Source organism: Eretmochelys imbricata, chromosome 10, assembly GCF_965152235.1.
Source record: "Eretmochelys imbricata isolate rEreImb1 chromosome 10, rEreImb1.hap1, whole genome shotgun sequence".
NCBI classification, from domain to species: Eukaryota; Metazoa; Chordata; order Testudines; family Cheloniidae; genus Eretmochelys; species Eretmochelys imbricata.
The window spans coordinates 57,144,262-57,162,074 of NC_135581.1; the positions used below are offsets into that span (position 1 = coordinate 57,144,262).

General features: G+C 42.0%; 1 protein-coding gene across 2 annotated transcripts in view; it reads left to right on the forward strand.

Moving 5' to 3' along the window:
• THSD4 (thrombospondin type 1 domain containing 4) overlaps positions 1 to 17,813 on the forward strand; it is a 589,516-nt gene that overhangs the window by 548,264 nt on the left and 23,439 nt on the right. For both annotated transcript variants that reach the window (XM_077828709.1, XM_077828710.1), the window contains one exon: positions 11,802 to 11,975. In XM_077828709.1, coding sequence (XP_077684835.1) covers positions 11,802 to 11,975 — 174 coding nt within the window. The remainder of the gene's footprint in view (positions 1 to 11,801; positions 11,976 to 17,813) is intronic.

The following is a 17,813-nucleotide window of genomic DNA, read 5'->3' on the forward strand; positions in this document are numbered from 1 at the left end:
GGGGGAGGCGGCTCTGCATGCTGCCCCTGCCCTGGGCAGCGCATGGAGACCTGCCGTCCCCCTCCCACCAAGGGGTGCATAGAGACATGCCAGCAGCAGCTCAGCAGGGCTAAGGCAGCTTTCCTCCTGCTCTGCCTCCCTCCCTCTGTGCCACTTTGCTCCCAGAAGCAGCCAGCATGTCCCTGTGGCCTCTGGAGGTGGGGTGTCTCTGCGCACTGCCCCCGCCCCAAGCACCAACTCCGCAGTTCCCATTGGCCGGGAGCTGCAGCCAATGTGAGCTGCAGGGGTGGTGCCTGCAGGCAGTGGTGCGTGGAGACCGCCCTGCTCCCCCCTCCTAGGAGCTGCTGCTGGAGGGGTGTGCATGCCGGTCACTTTGGGAGCCGCGCTGCCCGAGATAAGTGCCTCCCTCTTGCCCCCATCCTGCACCCCAACCCCTTGCCCCAGCCTACAGCCTGCACCTCACACCCAAACTTCCTCCCAGAGCCCACATGCCTCCCACACCCCAACCCCCAGCCCAGAGCCCACAGCCAGCACCCAAATTTCCTCCCAGAGCCCACCCTCCACACCCACTGCCCCAATTAAGGTACCTAGCTTTATTTTCATTTACTTCCCATTATTTATAATATAGGAGGAGGATGAAGAAAAGAAGAATGCAAAATGGAGAGGAGATAAGAGAGAATGTTCTTTTTCTTGGCTGGGTCCTGTGGGGGAGGCCCCAAAAATGAAGCTCCACACAGGGCCCTGTGACGTTCCCCTGGTGTTATCTGGACCAGTGATCTGCCAGGTCACTACAATCCTTGACTCTGGAAGCCAGCGTTACCCTGCTCTGCTGTGAGAACCCCCACTCCTGGGTTGTTCACGCACAGCCTCTGGCATGTGAGCTGCTCCTTGGATTGTGCAACCAAATGACACTAGCCAATATCTCCAGTCCCAGACACAACCCTAGGAACCTCTGTCTTGCAGTGTCCAGTTATGCCTGCTGGATGCTGCAAGCTTATATGAGTTCGTCAATTTAACAAAGAAATTGATATGCACCAGGCTTGTTATCCCAAGGGGAGTTTCTGACTTCAAACCAAATGCACTGCTTCGGGTAGAATAAACAAACAAATGTATTAACTACAAAGATAGATTTTAAGTGATTATAAGTCAAAGCACAACAAGTCGGATTTGGTCAAATGAAATAAAAGCAAAACACATTATAAGCTGATCTTAACATTTTCAGTGCCCTTACAAACTTAGATGCTTCCCACCACAGGCTGGCTGGTTGCCCTTCAGTCAGGCTCTCCCCTTTGATCAGCGCTTCAGTCGCTTGGTGGTGATGTATGGAGATGGAAGAGAGAGGAAGAGCATGGCAACGTCTCTTCCTTTTATCATGTCCTTTTTTCCCTCTTGGCTTTGCCCCCTTCCCCCTTCAGAGTCAGGTGAGCAGTCCCAAACTGACCAAAGGAAGGGGGGTGACTGACTTTGTCCAACAGATCCTTTGTTGCTGCCTAGGCCAGTGTCCTTTGTTCCTGTGAGGATGGGCTGGGTTTGTCCCATACATGCCCTGATGACGTGTGAACTACCCCTCTGCTCTTGGAGAGTTTTTGCCTGGGCTTGTTGTAAGCCATGAGGATACATTTTCAGCCTCATAACTATATGAATTAAATTAAAACCTATAACATTACCATAACAACAATGCTCATTACATCATGAGCCTTCCGAAGACACCCGACATGACAAACTTTGCATTGAATACCATACAATCATAGTATAAGGATGAACGTGGGGGTGCAGGGTATTCACCTGAGGTACAGAACATCACAGGCCCTACTAACTCTAAATCCACCACTGCCTGTATCCCATGGTGTATTATGATTAACAATGATTGTTTCTAACAGTGGACATATAAAATAGAATCCTCCTGGTCCTGGTGGAGTGATGGGTAAGGAAGGCCTGGGGAAAGCCATGGAAAGTGCAGCAGTTCCACCTCACAGGAGATCATGCAAATGTGATTTTTTTCTTCCAAGTTTTAAGTAAAACTCCGTCAAAGTGTCAAGTTTCCCCTCATTTTGTGTTGAAACCCTATAAGGGCACCAATTTTGCAATGTTTCAGTGCAAAGCCATAACTCAGTATTCAGCTTGCAATGAAACACAAAACCAGTCTAATTTTGAAGGACATGTTGATAGAAGTGTGGCCAATGCCTAAAGAAGCGTTTATTCCTCCTCCAGTTTGTTTTCCTTTCACATGATGCAGCTGCTTCAGATTTCCTAAAAAACATGTGACTGCCAAAAACAAATTGGTTTGTTTATAAGCAATCAGGCACTCACTGGTCAATACAGCATGCTATTATATTTGCAGACATTAATATAGACCCAGACATTTTATAACTGGAAACTATACATAGAGATTAGAATTACAATAAAACAAGCTCATATTTTATCACAGAACACTGAAGTTAAGTATAATAGTGCACCAGATTTCACAAGCAATTACTAAAAATGTTTCCCCCCTCAAGGATTTACATACATCTTTAGGAGTCCAACTCTCACCAAGGTTCAGACTCTGAGGAGGGGTCTAATTGTTCACATCACTAACTGTGGTAGTGCAATTCACTGTGTTGTGACTTGGTACAGTCCCTGGTCACACATAATTCCTGTTGCTAGCCTATTATTGCTCTTCCACCACTAGTGTATTTCTAGCCATCACCCTACTTCTAAACACATCACACACTTTTCCCTTGGTTTAAAAAACTTAGCCCTGCTCTACACTGGGGGTGGGGAGGGGTCGACCTAAGATACGCAACTTCAGCTATGCGAATAGCGTAGCTGAAGCTGGCGTATCTTAGGTCAACTTACCTGGCCATGAGGATGGCGGTGAGTCAACCGCTGCCACTCCCCCATCGACTCCGCTTCTGCCTCTCGCGAGCTGGAGTTGCGGAGTCGACAGGGAGCACGTTCGGGGATCGATCACTACCCGCCGATCCGGGTAGTGAAGACCTGTCCTTAATGTGTAGTAGCCTGTGCCTTCCAGTACAGTAACCAGTCTGAAGGAAAATCTTCATTGGCATCTCTCTGGAGAGGTCCTGTGTCAGCTACTCCCCTTGTTCTGGTGTATCAAGGCAAGAGAAGGTTAAACAATTACTTGACATAATAAAACTCCCTGTTGTTGGGAGCAGGGGCATAACTCTTGGATCTGAAAGATAATGAGCATGTATTAGGACAATAGAGGTTAGAGCAGTCACTTTAAATAAAAATAAAGACACCAATCAGGTAATACAAAAATAAAGTGGGAAATAAGCTGAATTTATAGAATAGTTACTGCATTTTTACTATTCATCTGGGAAAGGTTTGGCTGGTTCACTCTTTTAATGTAACTACCAATTAACCACTAATTCTACAAAGTTTCGAGTGGTTCTGCTGCATTAGCTCATTTAACTCCACACTGACTAATTTTCCTATTTGTTTAGTCCAAGTGGTTTAAACATGCTTAGTATCTCAGACAAATAGGAACTGACCATTTCTATTTGGGACACTTATGACCAGATTTTCAAAAGAAATCAGCATTGCTCCCAGTACGCTGATCTCCTTTGAAAATCTGGCCTTTATTTGGGTGCCTAAATGGGAATTGGGCTCTCTTGAAAATTTGGCCCTTCACCTATTACCACTGCTTGCTTCACCTTGGAGTATATTCCAAAAGCACTAGTGTCCAATTTTCACATAGTTTAGATGGAATGCAGGTGAATGATTTTTGTAACTTTGTTTTCTAACTTTTCATAAATAGATATTCATTTTATTTTTGTGGCCCTCCTGTAGTACATAAATTGGAGAGGATTTGCACAATCTTCTAAATACTGCAGGAAATAATGTGTGGGATAGGGATGGGGTCTGGAGAAGGGGTATCAGCAGAAATTGGCAAGTTTTACCAATGCTTTACTAGAAAACGTTACTTGTTTCTTTGGGTTTTTTTTAAACTTCAGTTAAAGCTAAAAATTGTGGCCTAAAACCACATGAAATGAGTGGGGAGAGGGGGCTTAGTTTAGCTCCTCGTAGACAAATGTCTACACTGCTGTTGTCACTTACCTGGAAGCCATGTTGACTGTCTCAGTTTAGAATATGAATTGGAGACTGAATTATCAATGTAACTCCAGGTCGCACATCAATGTGTGGAAGCTTGCACAATCACAGTCTACCTGTTCTACCTATCCTGTGAATAAACACAGAAATTCAGGCCTGCTGCTCCCAGAGCAAGTGGTGCCAGATCAGACATCAGTTTTACCCAGAGGTCATTCTGGCTTTCACAAACACTGGTATCAATTTTTTTTTTTAAGAAGGTAGGGAATAAAAGGGTCTTCAAGCTGAACTGTTGAGGGAGGGAATTTGGGAATAAAAGAAATAGCACGCCTCTGAATATCAGGGTGGGTGTCACCCAAACTTGTATTTTTGTGGGACTACAAAGCAACATAACATATGTGTGTAATCTGTAAGAACTGGAAGGGAAAGAATGGCTTTATCCAAATACTCCCTCTCTGTACCTTTGGGTAGAGCCCTCCGTGGGACTATTTTTTCATTCCGCTCCCATCTGCTCCTGCTATTATGGCAGCAGGTCCTGTGGAACTGTGGGATCCCAGTCCTGCTGCAGGGCTCTACTGTAGTCCTGTGCTGGGCTGTACCTTTGAGCTCTTGGGAGCCTGGCTTTTACATAGGAGGTTTTTACTTATGAAAAAAACAACATGGAAAACCAAAAACTAAAATAAGAAACATTTGGGTTTTACATTTGCTGCTCAGATCCTTTGTGGGTAGCTAATCTGTAGTAAAATCTCACAGCACAGAGTGGGATAGCTCGATACCTTCCCATTTGGTATTTCCTTTGTTATTTGAGACATTAATCCAGCTCAGACATAATCATTTAAAACAGAAGACTATGGAGAATTTCTGGAAGACTTCACAGACTAAGCTTGTTCCCAATTCTGTTTTGTTTGGGAAGCAGAAAAGTAAATTAGATTGTCAAATGGAAATTACTTAGAAATAAGGAAATTGTTTGCAGGATAACCCTGCTCCTGCTTCCCCGCCCCTCCCCTCACCGTATATTTAACTATACCTTCCTAGGGTGTAATATGCTGAGTGGATACAAGACATATTCCCACTTAGAGAGACAAGGTGAGTGAGGTAATATATTTTATTGGACTAACTTCAGTTTGTGAAAGAGACAAGCTTTTGAGCTTGCACTGAAGAAGCTTGCCTCTCTCACTAACAGAAGTTGGTCCAATAAAATATATTACCTCACCCACCTTATTTCTCTAATATCCATTAAGACATGGCTACAGCAACACTGCACATTCCTGCTTAGTTGGTTTGAAATACAATTATTTATGGGAAAGGAGTACTTGTGGCACCTTAGAGACTAACCAATTTATTTGAGCATGAGCTTTCGTGAGCTACAGCTCACTTCATCGGATGCGTACCGTGGAAACTGCAGCAGACTTTATATACACACAGAGATCATGAAACAATACCTCCTCCCACCCCACTGTCCTGCTGGTAATAGCTTATCTAAAGTGATCATCAAGTTGGGCCATTTCCAGCACAAATCCAGGTTTTCTCACCCTCCACCCCCCCCCCACAAACTCACTCTCCTGCTGGTAATAGCCCATCCAAAGTGACAACTCTCTACACAATGTGCATGATAATCAAGGTGGGCCATTTCCTGCACAAATCCAGGTTCTCTCACCCCCTCACCCCCCTCCAAAAACCACACACACAAACTCACTCTCCTGCTGGTAATAGCTCATCCAAAGTGACCACTCTCCCTACAATGTGCATGATAATCAAGGTGGGCCATTTCCAGCACAAATCCAGGTTTTCTCACCCCCCCACCCCCATACACACACAAACTCACTCTCCTGCTGGTAATAGCTCATCCAAAGTGACCACTCTCCCTACAATGTGCATGGTAATCAAGGTAGGCCATGTCCAGCACAAATCCAGGCTTTCTCACCCCCCCCCTTTTTTTCCAGGGAACACACACACACACAAACTCACTCTCCTGCTGGCAATAGCTCATCCAAACTGACCACTCTCCAAGTTTAAATCCAAGTTTAACCAGAACATCTGGGGGGGGGTAGGAAAAAACAAGGGGAAATAGGCTACCTTGCATAATGACTTAGCCACTCCCAGTCTCTATTTAAGCCTAAATTAATAGTATCCAATTTGCAAATGAATTCCAATTCAGCAGTTTCTCGCTGGAGTGATCCATCGGTGATCTTCCTGATAACACCATCCTGGCCACTATGGATGTAGAAGCCCTCTACACCAACATTCCACACAAAGATGGACTAGAAGCCGTCAAGAACACTATCCCCGATAATGTCACGGCTAACCTGATGGCTGAACTTTGTGACTTTGTCCTTACCCATAACTATTTTACATTTGGGGACAATGTATACCTTCAGATCAGCGGCACTGCTATGGGTACCCGCATGGCCCCACAGTATGCCAACATTTTTATGGCTGATTTAGAACAACGCTTCCTCAGCTCTCGTCCCCTAAAGCCCCTACTCTACTTGCGCTATATTGATGACATCTTCATCATCTGGACCCATGGAAAAGAAGCCCTTGAGGAATTCCACCATGATTTCAACAACTTCCATCCCACCATCAACCTCAGCCTGGTCCAGTCCACACAAGAGATCCACTTCCTGGACACTACAGTGCTAATAAACAATGGTCACATAAACACCACCCTATACCGGAAACCTACTGACCGCTATTCCTACCTACATGCCTCCAGCTTTCACCCTGACCACACCACACGATCCATCGTCTACAGCCAAGCTCTGCGATACAACCGCATTTGCTCCAACCCCTCAGACAGAGACAAACACCTACAAGATCTCTGTCAAGCTTTCTTACAACTACAATACCCACCTGCGGAAGTGAAGAAACAGATTGATAGAGCCAGAAGAGTTCCCAGAAGTTACCTACTACAGGACAGGCCTAACAAAGAAAATAACAGAACGCCACTAGCCATCACCTTCAGCCCCCAACTAAAACCCCTCCAACGCATTATTAAGGATCTACAACCTATCCCAAAGGATGACCCAACACTCTCACAAATCTTGGGAGACAGGCCAGTCCTTGCCTACAGACAGCCCCGCAACCTGGAGCAAATACTCACCAACAACCACATACCACACAACAGAACCACTAACCCAGGAACTTATCCTTGCAACAAAGCCCGTTGCCAACTGTGCCCACATATCTATTCAGGGGACACCATCACAGGGCCTAATAACATCAGCCACACTATCAGAGGCTCGTTCACCTGCACATCCACCAATGTGATATATGCCATCATGTGCCAGCAATGCCCCTCTGCCATTTACATTGGTCAAACTGGACAGTCTCTACGTAAAAGAATAAATGGACACAAATCAGATGTCAAGAATTATAACATTCATAAACCAGTCGGAGAACACTTCAATCTCTCTGGTCACGCAATCACAGACATGAAGGTCGCTATCTTAAAACAAAAAAACTTCAAATCCAGACTCCAGCGAGAAACTGCTGAATTGAAATTCATTTGCAAATTGGATACTATTAATTTAGGCTTAAATAGAGACTGGGAGTGGCTAAGTCATTATGCAAGGTAGCCTATTTCCCCTTGTTTTTTCCTACCCCCCCCCCCCCCCGATGTTCTGGTTAAACTTGGATTTAAACTTGGAGAGTGGTCAGTTTGGATGAGCTATTGCCAGCAGGAGAGTGAGTTTGTGTGTGTGTGTGTGTGTCCCTGAAAAAAAGTGGGGGGGTGAGAAAGCCTGGATTTGTGCTGGACATGGCCCACCTTGATTACCATGCACATTGTAGGGAGAGTGGTCACTTTGGATGAGCTATTACCAGCAGGAGAGTGAGTCTGTGTGTGTATGGGGGTGGGGGGGTGAGAAAACCTGGATTTGTGCTGGAAATGGCCCACCTTGATTATCATGCACATTGTAGGGAGAGTGGTCACTTTGGATGAGCTATTACCAGCAGGAGAGTGAGTTTGTGTGTGTGGTTTTTGGAGGGGGGTGAGGGGGTGAGAGAACCTGGATTTGTGCAGGAAATGGCCCACCTTGATTATCATGCACATTGTGTAGAGAGTTGTCACTTTGGATGGGCTATTACCAGCAGGAGAGTGAGTTTGTGTGTGGGGGGGTGGAGGGTGAGAAAACCTGGATTTGTGCTGGAAATGGCCCAACTTGATGATCACTTTAGATAAGCTATTACCAGCAGGACAGTGGGGTGGGAGGAGGTATTGTTTCATGATCTCTGTGTGTATATAAAGTCTGCTGCAGTTTCCACGGTATGCATCCGATGAAGTGAGCTGTAGCTCACGAAAGCTCATGCTCAAATAAATTGGTTAGTCTTTAAGGTGCCACAAGTACTCCTTTTCTTTTTGCGAATACAGACTAACACGGCTGTTACTCTGAAACCTCTAATTATTTATGGGGCTCAGTTAAACACTTATGTATTGAGAACTATATAGATCACGGTGTTAAATAGGGGACCAGCATATATTTTAACACTTAAAGGCAGTACTTAACTTGTGCCAGGGCTGAGCCCCAGCACCTCTAAGCTTGGCAGTTCATAGCTCCAACATCGCTGGCCTTGCCACTTCAATTATGAAAGTAAAAAAATTGCTTGAGCCCTGGCACCTCTTTCGTTACAAAGTAAGCAGTGTTTAAAGAACCCATGTAATTTACATACAAAATTAGCTATCAGATTTGTTTGCAAATTATGATTCTTGTACATATCAATACACTGCCAATTCATAATATTAGAGCAGAGAGGCATACTGGGTAGACCAATACGAGAGCTGTGTACAGCAACATGACCATTTTAATCAATCAGTTTAGTAGCTGGGGTCTGGTTTTAGGTTGTCTCACAAAGAGACTGAGATTTATATCTGTTACTTGCAGGCATCATTTAGAAGAGACTGAATTATTTTTATTTTTCAGATTCAGGAGGAAATTTGGGACACAAGTCTTAATTCAGAAAAATACTTAAGCATGTGTTTAAATCCTGAATTTTCAACCACTCCAAAATTATATTTTGATTAGTAATTAGTATTAACAATAGTAGTAGTATTCAATCAGTATCATTTGTAACAGTTAACTCACTTTACCTTCTTCAAGGTCCCAATTCAGCAAAGCACTTGTATGCTTAAATCAGGTATTTGCTTAAGTGCGTTCTGAAAGGTGCTGGCTGGATGACAGCGGAAAGTAAATTACTGGTGTTAATCCATGGAACAGTTACAAAAGCAATATGTTTCCCACATTACCCTACCAATATGCATCAGGATGGTGAGGGGGTAATTTGGTTTCCATTGCCCATTCAATCCTTGGCCTCTCTTGAGAAGACCAACAGGAAAGGCAGCTAGTGCCAGTTGTGATTGTTTTTTTATAATGTGGACAGCTGGAACTAGGCAGAAATCACCAGCTCAATAAATCACTAGCCCCACAGATCACCAGCACTGTAATTCAGATAGGGTAGACTTTCTGTCACCACTGACTGGAGCGAGATTCAAACTAGGAGAGACCAGGTCTGTGTCCCATCACCAGTACCTTGAGTCATCCCTTTAAAAATGCAGTAAGGGTCCACTAACCAATACAGAGCCATCCATTCATTCACAAGGAATATTCTATACAGTCTAGCAGCAATGCATAACTTCTCCTAGCTAATGAAATTATATATTAAAAATAAAATTGCAAATGCCAATCAAGCATATGTTTTCACCATGTAACAAATTGTTATTTGTGGTTTTCTTTCCATGTGTAATATAATATAACAGCTTGTAGCTGTTTAAATTTAGTTATGCACACATCTTTCAGCAAGCTGCACACTTATCTTTCAGCAAGCTGCACACTTTTTCTTGCTTTTTAATAATCCAGACACAAAATATCAAGTGCAGCTAAGAAGAAAAATGTGAGTAATAAGAAAAAATAGACAAAGAAATCTAGAGTCTGCTATATGCAAAATACCAAACTGAACACTGGCATGTTAGGCTTGTTTGTTTTTAATGGCAGCAGTAGAAGCTGCCCAGGGTGTTGAACTGGTAGAATTATTCCTCGTGGAGAAAGATTCCAGGGCAGAGTGCAAGGGGAATAGCTAAAGTTGTGTGCTAAGTGGAATCTAATCCAAGATGAGCAATGAATAACTGCATAGCATCTTTACGTTTGTGACAAATGTGTCCACCCATCTATGTATAGTAATAAACAATTTATTTAATGCAATGTTAAGGTTTCAGTGTTAGCAAAGTTTAGTAATTAAGTCATGAAACGTGAAAATTAATGCTTGGTGTATGCATTATAATACAATACAATGCAATGTAATATAGTTGCAGATTTTTCCTGCAATTTTGGTGGTACCTTTTCACTTTCAATAACTAGAGGCCAAAGGAAAACCTCAAATCTGAAAACTTCCCTGACCTTTTGTGAAATCTGGATCTGAACTTTCATAGATTCATGGATTTTTAAAACCAGAAGGGACCATTATGGTCATCTACTTTGTCCTTGATGTGCTTTGACTACTTTGTGGTAATTTCTAAAGTCATCCGTGATCATGTAATTAATGACTGTATCTTAGGTTTCATATTCAGTAGATAATTGTCAAATGCCTGTAACTTTGGTAGATTCAATCAAAAACTTTTTAATCCTAGCAAAAGTCCTCAATGAGACCTACATCCATGGTAGGTTTCAGGCTTTCTATATCAATTGGTTTTGCAGTAGGCTTGTGTTCTGGGAAAAAAATAATAGCATGGTTAGACATTTTTTTAAATGGGAAAGGGAGTCAGATCAAATTTAGAAATAAAATTTAAAAAATCAAATCTCCTCCTAGCCGTGATCCAGGAGGAATATGGATCCCAAAGGGAATTTTAAAAAAGAGTGTGTGTGTGTGTGTGTGTGTGTGTGTGTGTGTGTAGGTTTAGAAAACATGCTTTGGGTTATATGGAGGAAGTGTACAGTTAAGAAGTAACACTGAAAAAATGTGAACGTCAACGTACCACAGAATCAAGTTCTCTGGAAATATTACAGTCAATAGTTTTGCACTGAAATTATTTGTTTAATAATTAGTGATGGGTTAATAACGATTGGGTTAGGGTTTGCCTGACCCTTTCATGTACCTTTTTATCACCCTGTGGTGGCTCTAGCTGTTGTACCCTGCAACATGACCAACAGACTTCAAGACTTGCTCTGCAGCCCACCTCAGTACCAGTGCCAGGGGTCTAGGAAAGGCGTCCCAGCCCCCATCCTCTTTGTCAGCCGTAGGCTGTCACTATTGGTATATAAATGCAAAATGGTGCACCCAGATGTGAAACAGGGTGTCCTGCCTCAAGCATCAAAGTTTGAAAATGGAGCCATACACGTCTCATATTGTTTGTCAAATTCATCCATTTTCCCTTCCCTCTGCTCACATATATAAGGAAATAAAACAAATCTGGGGTAGAGGAGAAGAGCTTTGAAGAACTACCATGACTTCATCCTGCTCACTGTCCTTATAAGTTACATCCTTCCCTCCCCACCTCATCCCTTTCATCTCTCTTGTCCATTTAGATTGTAAGCTCTTTAAAGCAGGGACTGTGTTTTATTATGTTTGTACAGCACCAAGCGCAATAGAGCCCTGACATGATATGGGGCCTTTTGGCACAACAGTAATACAAATAATAATGAGCATTGAATAGTATCATTAGCACTTCCAGGATTGTTCCCGGTCTTCATTTAATTGTGTAACCATCGGTCAAAGAAAGGGACTAATGAGTGTCTATTTTGTCTCCCATTGTACAGTGTTCTGCGGAATGTGGTGCAGGAGTCCGAACACGGTCAGTAGTTTGTATGACTAACCATGTCAGCAGTTTGCCACTGGAGGGCTGTGGGAATAACAGACCCTCTGAAACCATCCCCTGTGACAATGGACCCTGTGTGGGTAAAGTGGAGTGGTTTGCTGGAAGCTGGAGTCAGGTGAGTTTTACATCAAAATGATATATTTATATTTCTATCACCAATTTTTTATCGATACAAAAATTATTTAAAGTGGGAAAGTATTTTGGTTGTGCACCTTTTGGACTAATTGTCTTCTCATAGAGTATTACAAACTGTGTTTATTTTTTGTTCCTTTGATATGATGTATATTTGCTGTCATTTTCTCCCCCTGTTTTTATTACTCGGATGAAATTATTATGACACTTGGATGAAAATAAGATTTTTGTTTCTTTGCTCCTTTACTACGACACTTGTATCTCTCAGCTGGAGACGTAAATCCAGATCTTTGTGTCACTGCCACAGAGCAGCTGGGGATTCCCCTGCAGAGGAATCCTCATGTGACATAAACCCAGCAACCAGCTCTGTGTAACACTTCCCTCTTCCATGGTATAGGTGATATTTCCTGGGTAGACCAGAGGCACGGAGGGGTATGGCTGGAGCACGCTGCTCTGGCCAGCAAAGCTGCCTGTAGCAGGGCTGGCTCCAGGCACCAGCTTTCCAGGCAGGTGCTTGGGCGGCATTCAGAATGGGGTGGCAGGCCGTGTCCCTCGGCGGCAGCTCCGCTGCTCTTCCTGCCATGGCGGCTTTGGGCGGCAGCTCCGCTACTCCTCCAGGCGTGGCGGCAATTCAGCGGCGACTGCTGGGGGCGGCAAAATTGGTAGAGGTGCCCTGCCCCATAGAGGACTGTTCTAGCCAGCATAATTTAGATCATCCCTTAGGCTGAGTTAACTTCCACAGGGGCCTGTTTGGTCCCAGGATCAGAAGCATGGACAGCGAAGTTAGAGCTACTCGTTACCCCAAATCCAGGTATGCAGTTCTCATTTGATGACAACACTGTCACCAGTAATTAATACGATATTACAAATCTCTAACTGTAAGTGAATTATAAGCAACAAAAGTTAATGAAATAGATGTTTTTTCATGAAACGTTCCTTCATTTTAAAATAAAAAATGATAAACATAGGCTATATTCCCGCAACTTTCTCTGAATGGCATGTTTTTCACCAGGTATCAGGGTGTCCTTAATGATAAGTTTTTCACCAAATAGCAAAAAATTCTGCCATTACACTTGAGGTTTGCAAGTTTAATGACTGATTTCAATGACCAGTGAAAAGAATTTGTTTATTTTTTAAAAAAGAGTGGATAAGGTTTTGTACTTCTTTGCCACAGTTAAATATATTCAGTAATACACCATTAAACAGATATAATAAAACTCAACCTTTACTGTAGAACTAGCTGATGATGCTCAAGAACATTAATGCTTGAAAGAATTACAAAGGACTCTTCTCTACTGTCAGCCCCAGTTCGAGAGATAATCTCCCTGTTTAGGGCCAGTCGACACTTTAAATGTTTTCCTGGCATAATTATGTTAGTTAGGTTTCATTTTTGCCAACCTAATTATTCTGGTAAAACCCCAGTGTAGGTGCAGTTATACTGGTAGAATGTGCTTTACCAAATCAAAATAGGCTATGCTGATATAAGCACTTTCATACTGGTATAACTATAGCTACACTAGTGGGATTTTGCTGCTCTAACTGTGCTGTCATAGCTAAAATGGCAAAACTTCTAAGTGTAGACAAAACCTTAGTCTCCTTTTTGGAAATTGAATGACTTTGATTTAATCCCATTAGAGTACTGTACCTTATGAAGTATATATTGACCCAGCTTCCTCAGAAAATGTGGACATTGCTTCTGGCATTTAAGGCAGCTCAAAAATTCAAAACCAGCATTCTTCTCTTCGTACCCTTCATCATAGAGCCATTGAACACCAGAAGGGAGGCATGTAGCACTAAGCATGCCAAAGCACTAAGCATGAATAGACAAAAGCAAGTGCTAAAAACAAAAGTTATTTTTGGTTTGGCTTCCCTGAGTTCTGAAGTGGCAGGTGAAGAGAACAAAATTTGGCCAGTGGCCAGCTCCCTGGTGCTCTTGTACTTAGATAAATTCTTCCCTTGTCCCACATCTCAATGTTTCTTTTCATTCTAATGGAAAAATATTGTTCCCGGAGGTAGAGGAATTTCAAAAGCTATCAACTGGAGCCCAAAGAGTTACATCCCCTTTGTGTGGACTTTTATATAACCTCTAGAGGTTTTCAGACTGCTGGTACCTACATTCCATCAAATTATTAGGGAAGTGCCTCTTGGCTGGGCCTGTAGTTTCAATGTATCAGAGATTTCAAGATCCCCCCGGAAAATAAAGGATGCTTAGATGGTGATTAAAGGGCTCCTATTCTGAAAATGCTTTGAAGTTGTGAAACACAATATAAGTGCTAATTGTTGGTATTTTTAAATAGTCACAATAGACTTAGTTTTAAAAGATGTTTAAATGTAATTGTAATCATATTTGAAATCTGCGTTGTATTACACAGAGTACTTCATACACACGAATAGGTGCTTTGCGTCTGGTCCTGTCCCCATAGAAGAGAAGGGAGCTGATGTTGCATACAAGCCTTACATGGCAGTTTTCTTGCACGTCAGGCTGCATGGAAATACCAGCTTCCTTCCATTGTAACTCTCAGGAGCTTCTGAAGTCCAGTGACATAACCTGAAGGGTTCAAAACGTACCCAGCACAGTAAATCTAATCTTTCTGGGTCCTGCACATTGTTCCAGCAAGGAGAATTTGGCTGTCAGCAATCAGATAACAAATCACGAGGCCTTTTCAACATAAAAATGCCATTTTTACAACATATAGGGCTTTCTGCAGAAAAGGTGTGGTCAAAAACGATACTAAGGTTGTTAATGTCCATGCAAGTGCCAACAAAAACTGAGGCCATGAAGAAATGACTTGTACAGAGGTTGAAATGAAAGCAACTCCAATGTAGCCCAGCTGTCAGTATTGTCCGCACATTCCTTCAGAGCAAAGACTGAACTCAGAGGGTCAATGGGGCAAGAAATAGTTGTAAGCCATAAGCATGCTTCTGGTGCACCATCCCATGTTCAGATATGATTCTGCCCAGAGGCCTTTTCTAGACATTGAGCCACAATGGAGATAGACTAGAAGCTTGAACACTGCACACATGAAATATATTATTTGTATTTTTAATCTGTATTCTTTTCAGCATAGGAATTTCTGAACATTTGAACATCAATACAATTAATAACACATTTAACAATGTAAAAAGGGAAAGAGTAGAGTAAGGGGAGAACTGCATTGATTTAATAGATCTGAAGTATCTGTGTTCCAAAGAACAGAACATCTCAGAGAGTAACCAGAACACCTCCTTTACGAACAATGTGCCCGTTTCGTTGCTGCCCCATTTAGGTTACATATAGTACAGAAGATGGAAGACACACTTTCCAGCAACTTCTAGTGAACCCTTCCTGAGGAAGGAGAATCCCCTCTATCTGAAAACATTACTGCATCTGTAATGGCACCTGCAGCTCCTTTTCTGATGGGCGATGGCTGTTTCCTGTAGCAAATTCTCTCAGGCATTAACAACATTTGAGGATATTGTCTGTTGTTGTGTCTCAGCTTTTCCCCTGAATTCCACATGCTGATGTTTGAAAATGTTTGAAAACATGAAAAAGATGTTTTCCAAATCTCCCTGCTCTTTGATCATAGGCAGCCTTTCCTTTTAAATGTACTCCGGCAACTGAAGGGTACCTCAGTGAATTGCTGTCAACCTAAAGACATTCAAAAAATTGAACTCTGGACATCAGCAGTTGTGCGGAAAGTACACAGGCCTTTTACGTCTTTCCCTAGGCCTGTTCAGTCCATTTGTGAGAGTTTGGTGACACACAGTGCTGCAGTTAGGAGCTAGATCCTAGTAAGAGGATACATGCTGCTTCACAAAACTAATTGCAACCAAATCATCAGTGAGGAATCCTGTAAATAGTGGGTATTTTGTGGCTGGGAATGGAACTTGATGAGGGCATTAACATCTGCATATATCATAGTTACAATGAAATAGTCTTCAGTCTCCTCGAGGTTGTTGAAGTGTTTCTTGACATCAGAGCCCATGTATGTGCAAGTGGTTTTCTAGCAGAAGTGGCTAGAACGCATTCTCTACAAAGAATTGCAGTCGGAAATATATTCAGAATCACATATGTTGCTGTGCACACAGTTTAATTACTAGTTAATGATAAATCCTTTTACATTTATTGACAGTTGTTGCTCAAGTCCTGGATGTTCAGACCTGTTGTGAAGAACAGAAATTATTATGAAATAAAATTATACTTTTAGCTTTCACAACCATTCTCAAGAAAATCAGTAATAAAATACCATCAGGACTCCAAGTGCTTTTCAGCAGACTTATCCTTTATTCAACAGATTGTCAGAAACCACCTCTAAATTACATTATCTAAGAGCTATACCAATAACAATATTTTAAAAAATAAGAGAATAGAATTTCACTGATACGAGACAATGCAGTGGTTATCGCCGCCAAACCTAAATCTGGGAAGCAGAATTCCAAAGTTTTAAATCATAAAAGCATTCTTTTCCATTGAAAACACATATCACAGGGCATAAGTTGAAGCAATGCTCAAGTATGTGTTTTGAAATGGAAAAAAGAGGCATTTTAAGTTTTTAAACCAGCTATTGAGTCTAACGTGGCTGCCATTTTGGATTCATTTATAAGAAAAGTTCTACCTATGCCCATTTTAAAATGCTTAGACAGTTCTTTTTCTCAGACTTGGCCACTGCGTTCAAAGCAGATGAATCTGTCATCAGTATTAAACAATTAAATCATCTAAATGAATCTCTTGTAAAAATCAAGAATGTCATTCATTCGTTCAATTTTTTCCTGATTCCAAACTCATTTACTGTATGGTAACTCATCAAAGATCTTAGCAAATGTAATTTATTATTTTGTACCTATTCTGAGTCCTGTGGCAAACCTTATTCATAATCTGTGCATGTGTTTCCTTTGTAATTATTCAGGAACAGAAGAAAATCTCTCTCATATTTCACCCAGGACACATGCCAAAAATCTATTAGTGCTACGTATCCTTGCAGTTAATATAAAATACACAAAACAAGGATCATTTTATATAGTCTGCTCAAATAGACATATGTTGACAATTGTGATTATTGATTACAAATTGGTAACACAGAGGACCTGTTTCATAGCTTTAACTACACATCTGATCTAGAACTAAGCCAGAGTTTTAGTCTCTCTGAAACATGAGACCCCCATATTTCACTTCAATTTCTTTGTCACCCCTGAAGGTTCAAACTGCACCCAAAACTAAAAATCTCTTCATTCTTATCACACAAAGTCTCCACCCTAACAATGACTAGTTTGAAAAGACAACACTGTGGGGAATTTGTATGACTTAAGAGGACACTAGTGGGAGTGGAATGGAGTGGCTGGACAAGTGAGGTAGCATACCGCTGAGATACTAAAGAAGCAGAAGATAGTGTGCAGCGCTTGTCCATTAGTATAGCTTGTGTTTTAATTTGCCATTTCCTCTTGTTTTTCTTATTTCACTGACCTATCACAACTTGGTACCCGTTGTCCTTGACAAAGTCACCACCCTGACTTCTCCATTGAGTTAAACAAGTTTAAAATAGAGAAAATGAATCAGAGCTATTGAAACATTGGATCACATTCTACTTGTATAAACATACTGGCTGCACTGAAGTTAATGGCAAAACTCCTATTGACTTCAACAGAACCAGGATTACTACCAGAAATTCCACATATAACTGCATCTCTCTGAAATAGTATTATCCTAAGAGGATATGAGCTCTATTCCACCCAGGGAAAGGAGCGCAGTCAGGGCAGCTTCTGGAGCTTTGGCTGACTATTAAAGCTTTCTGGGTAGAATCGCTGAAGGAGGGGAATGGCAGTGATGTTCTATGTAACAGTTAAA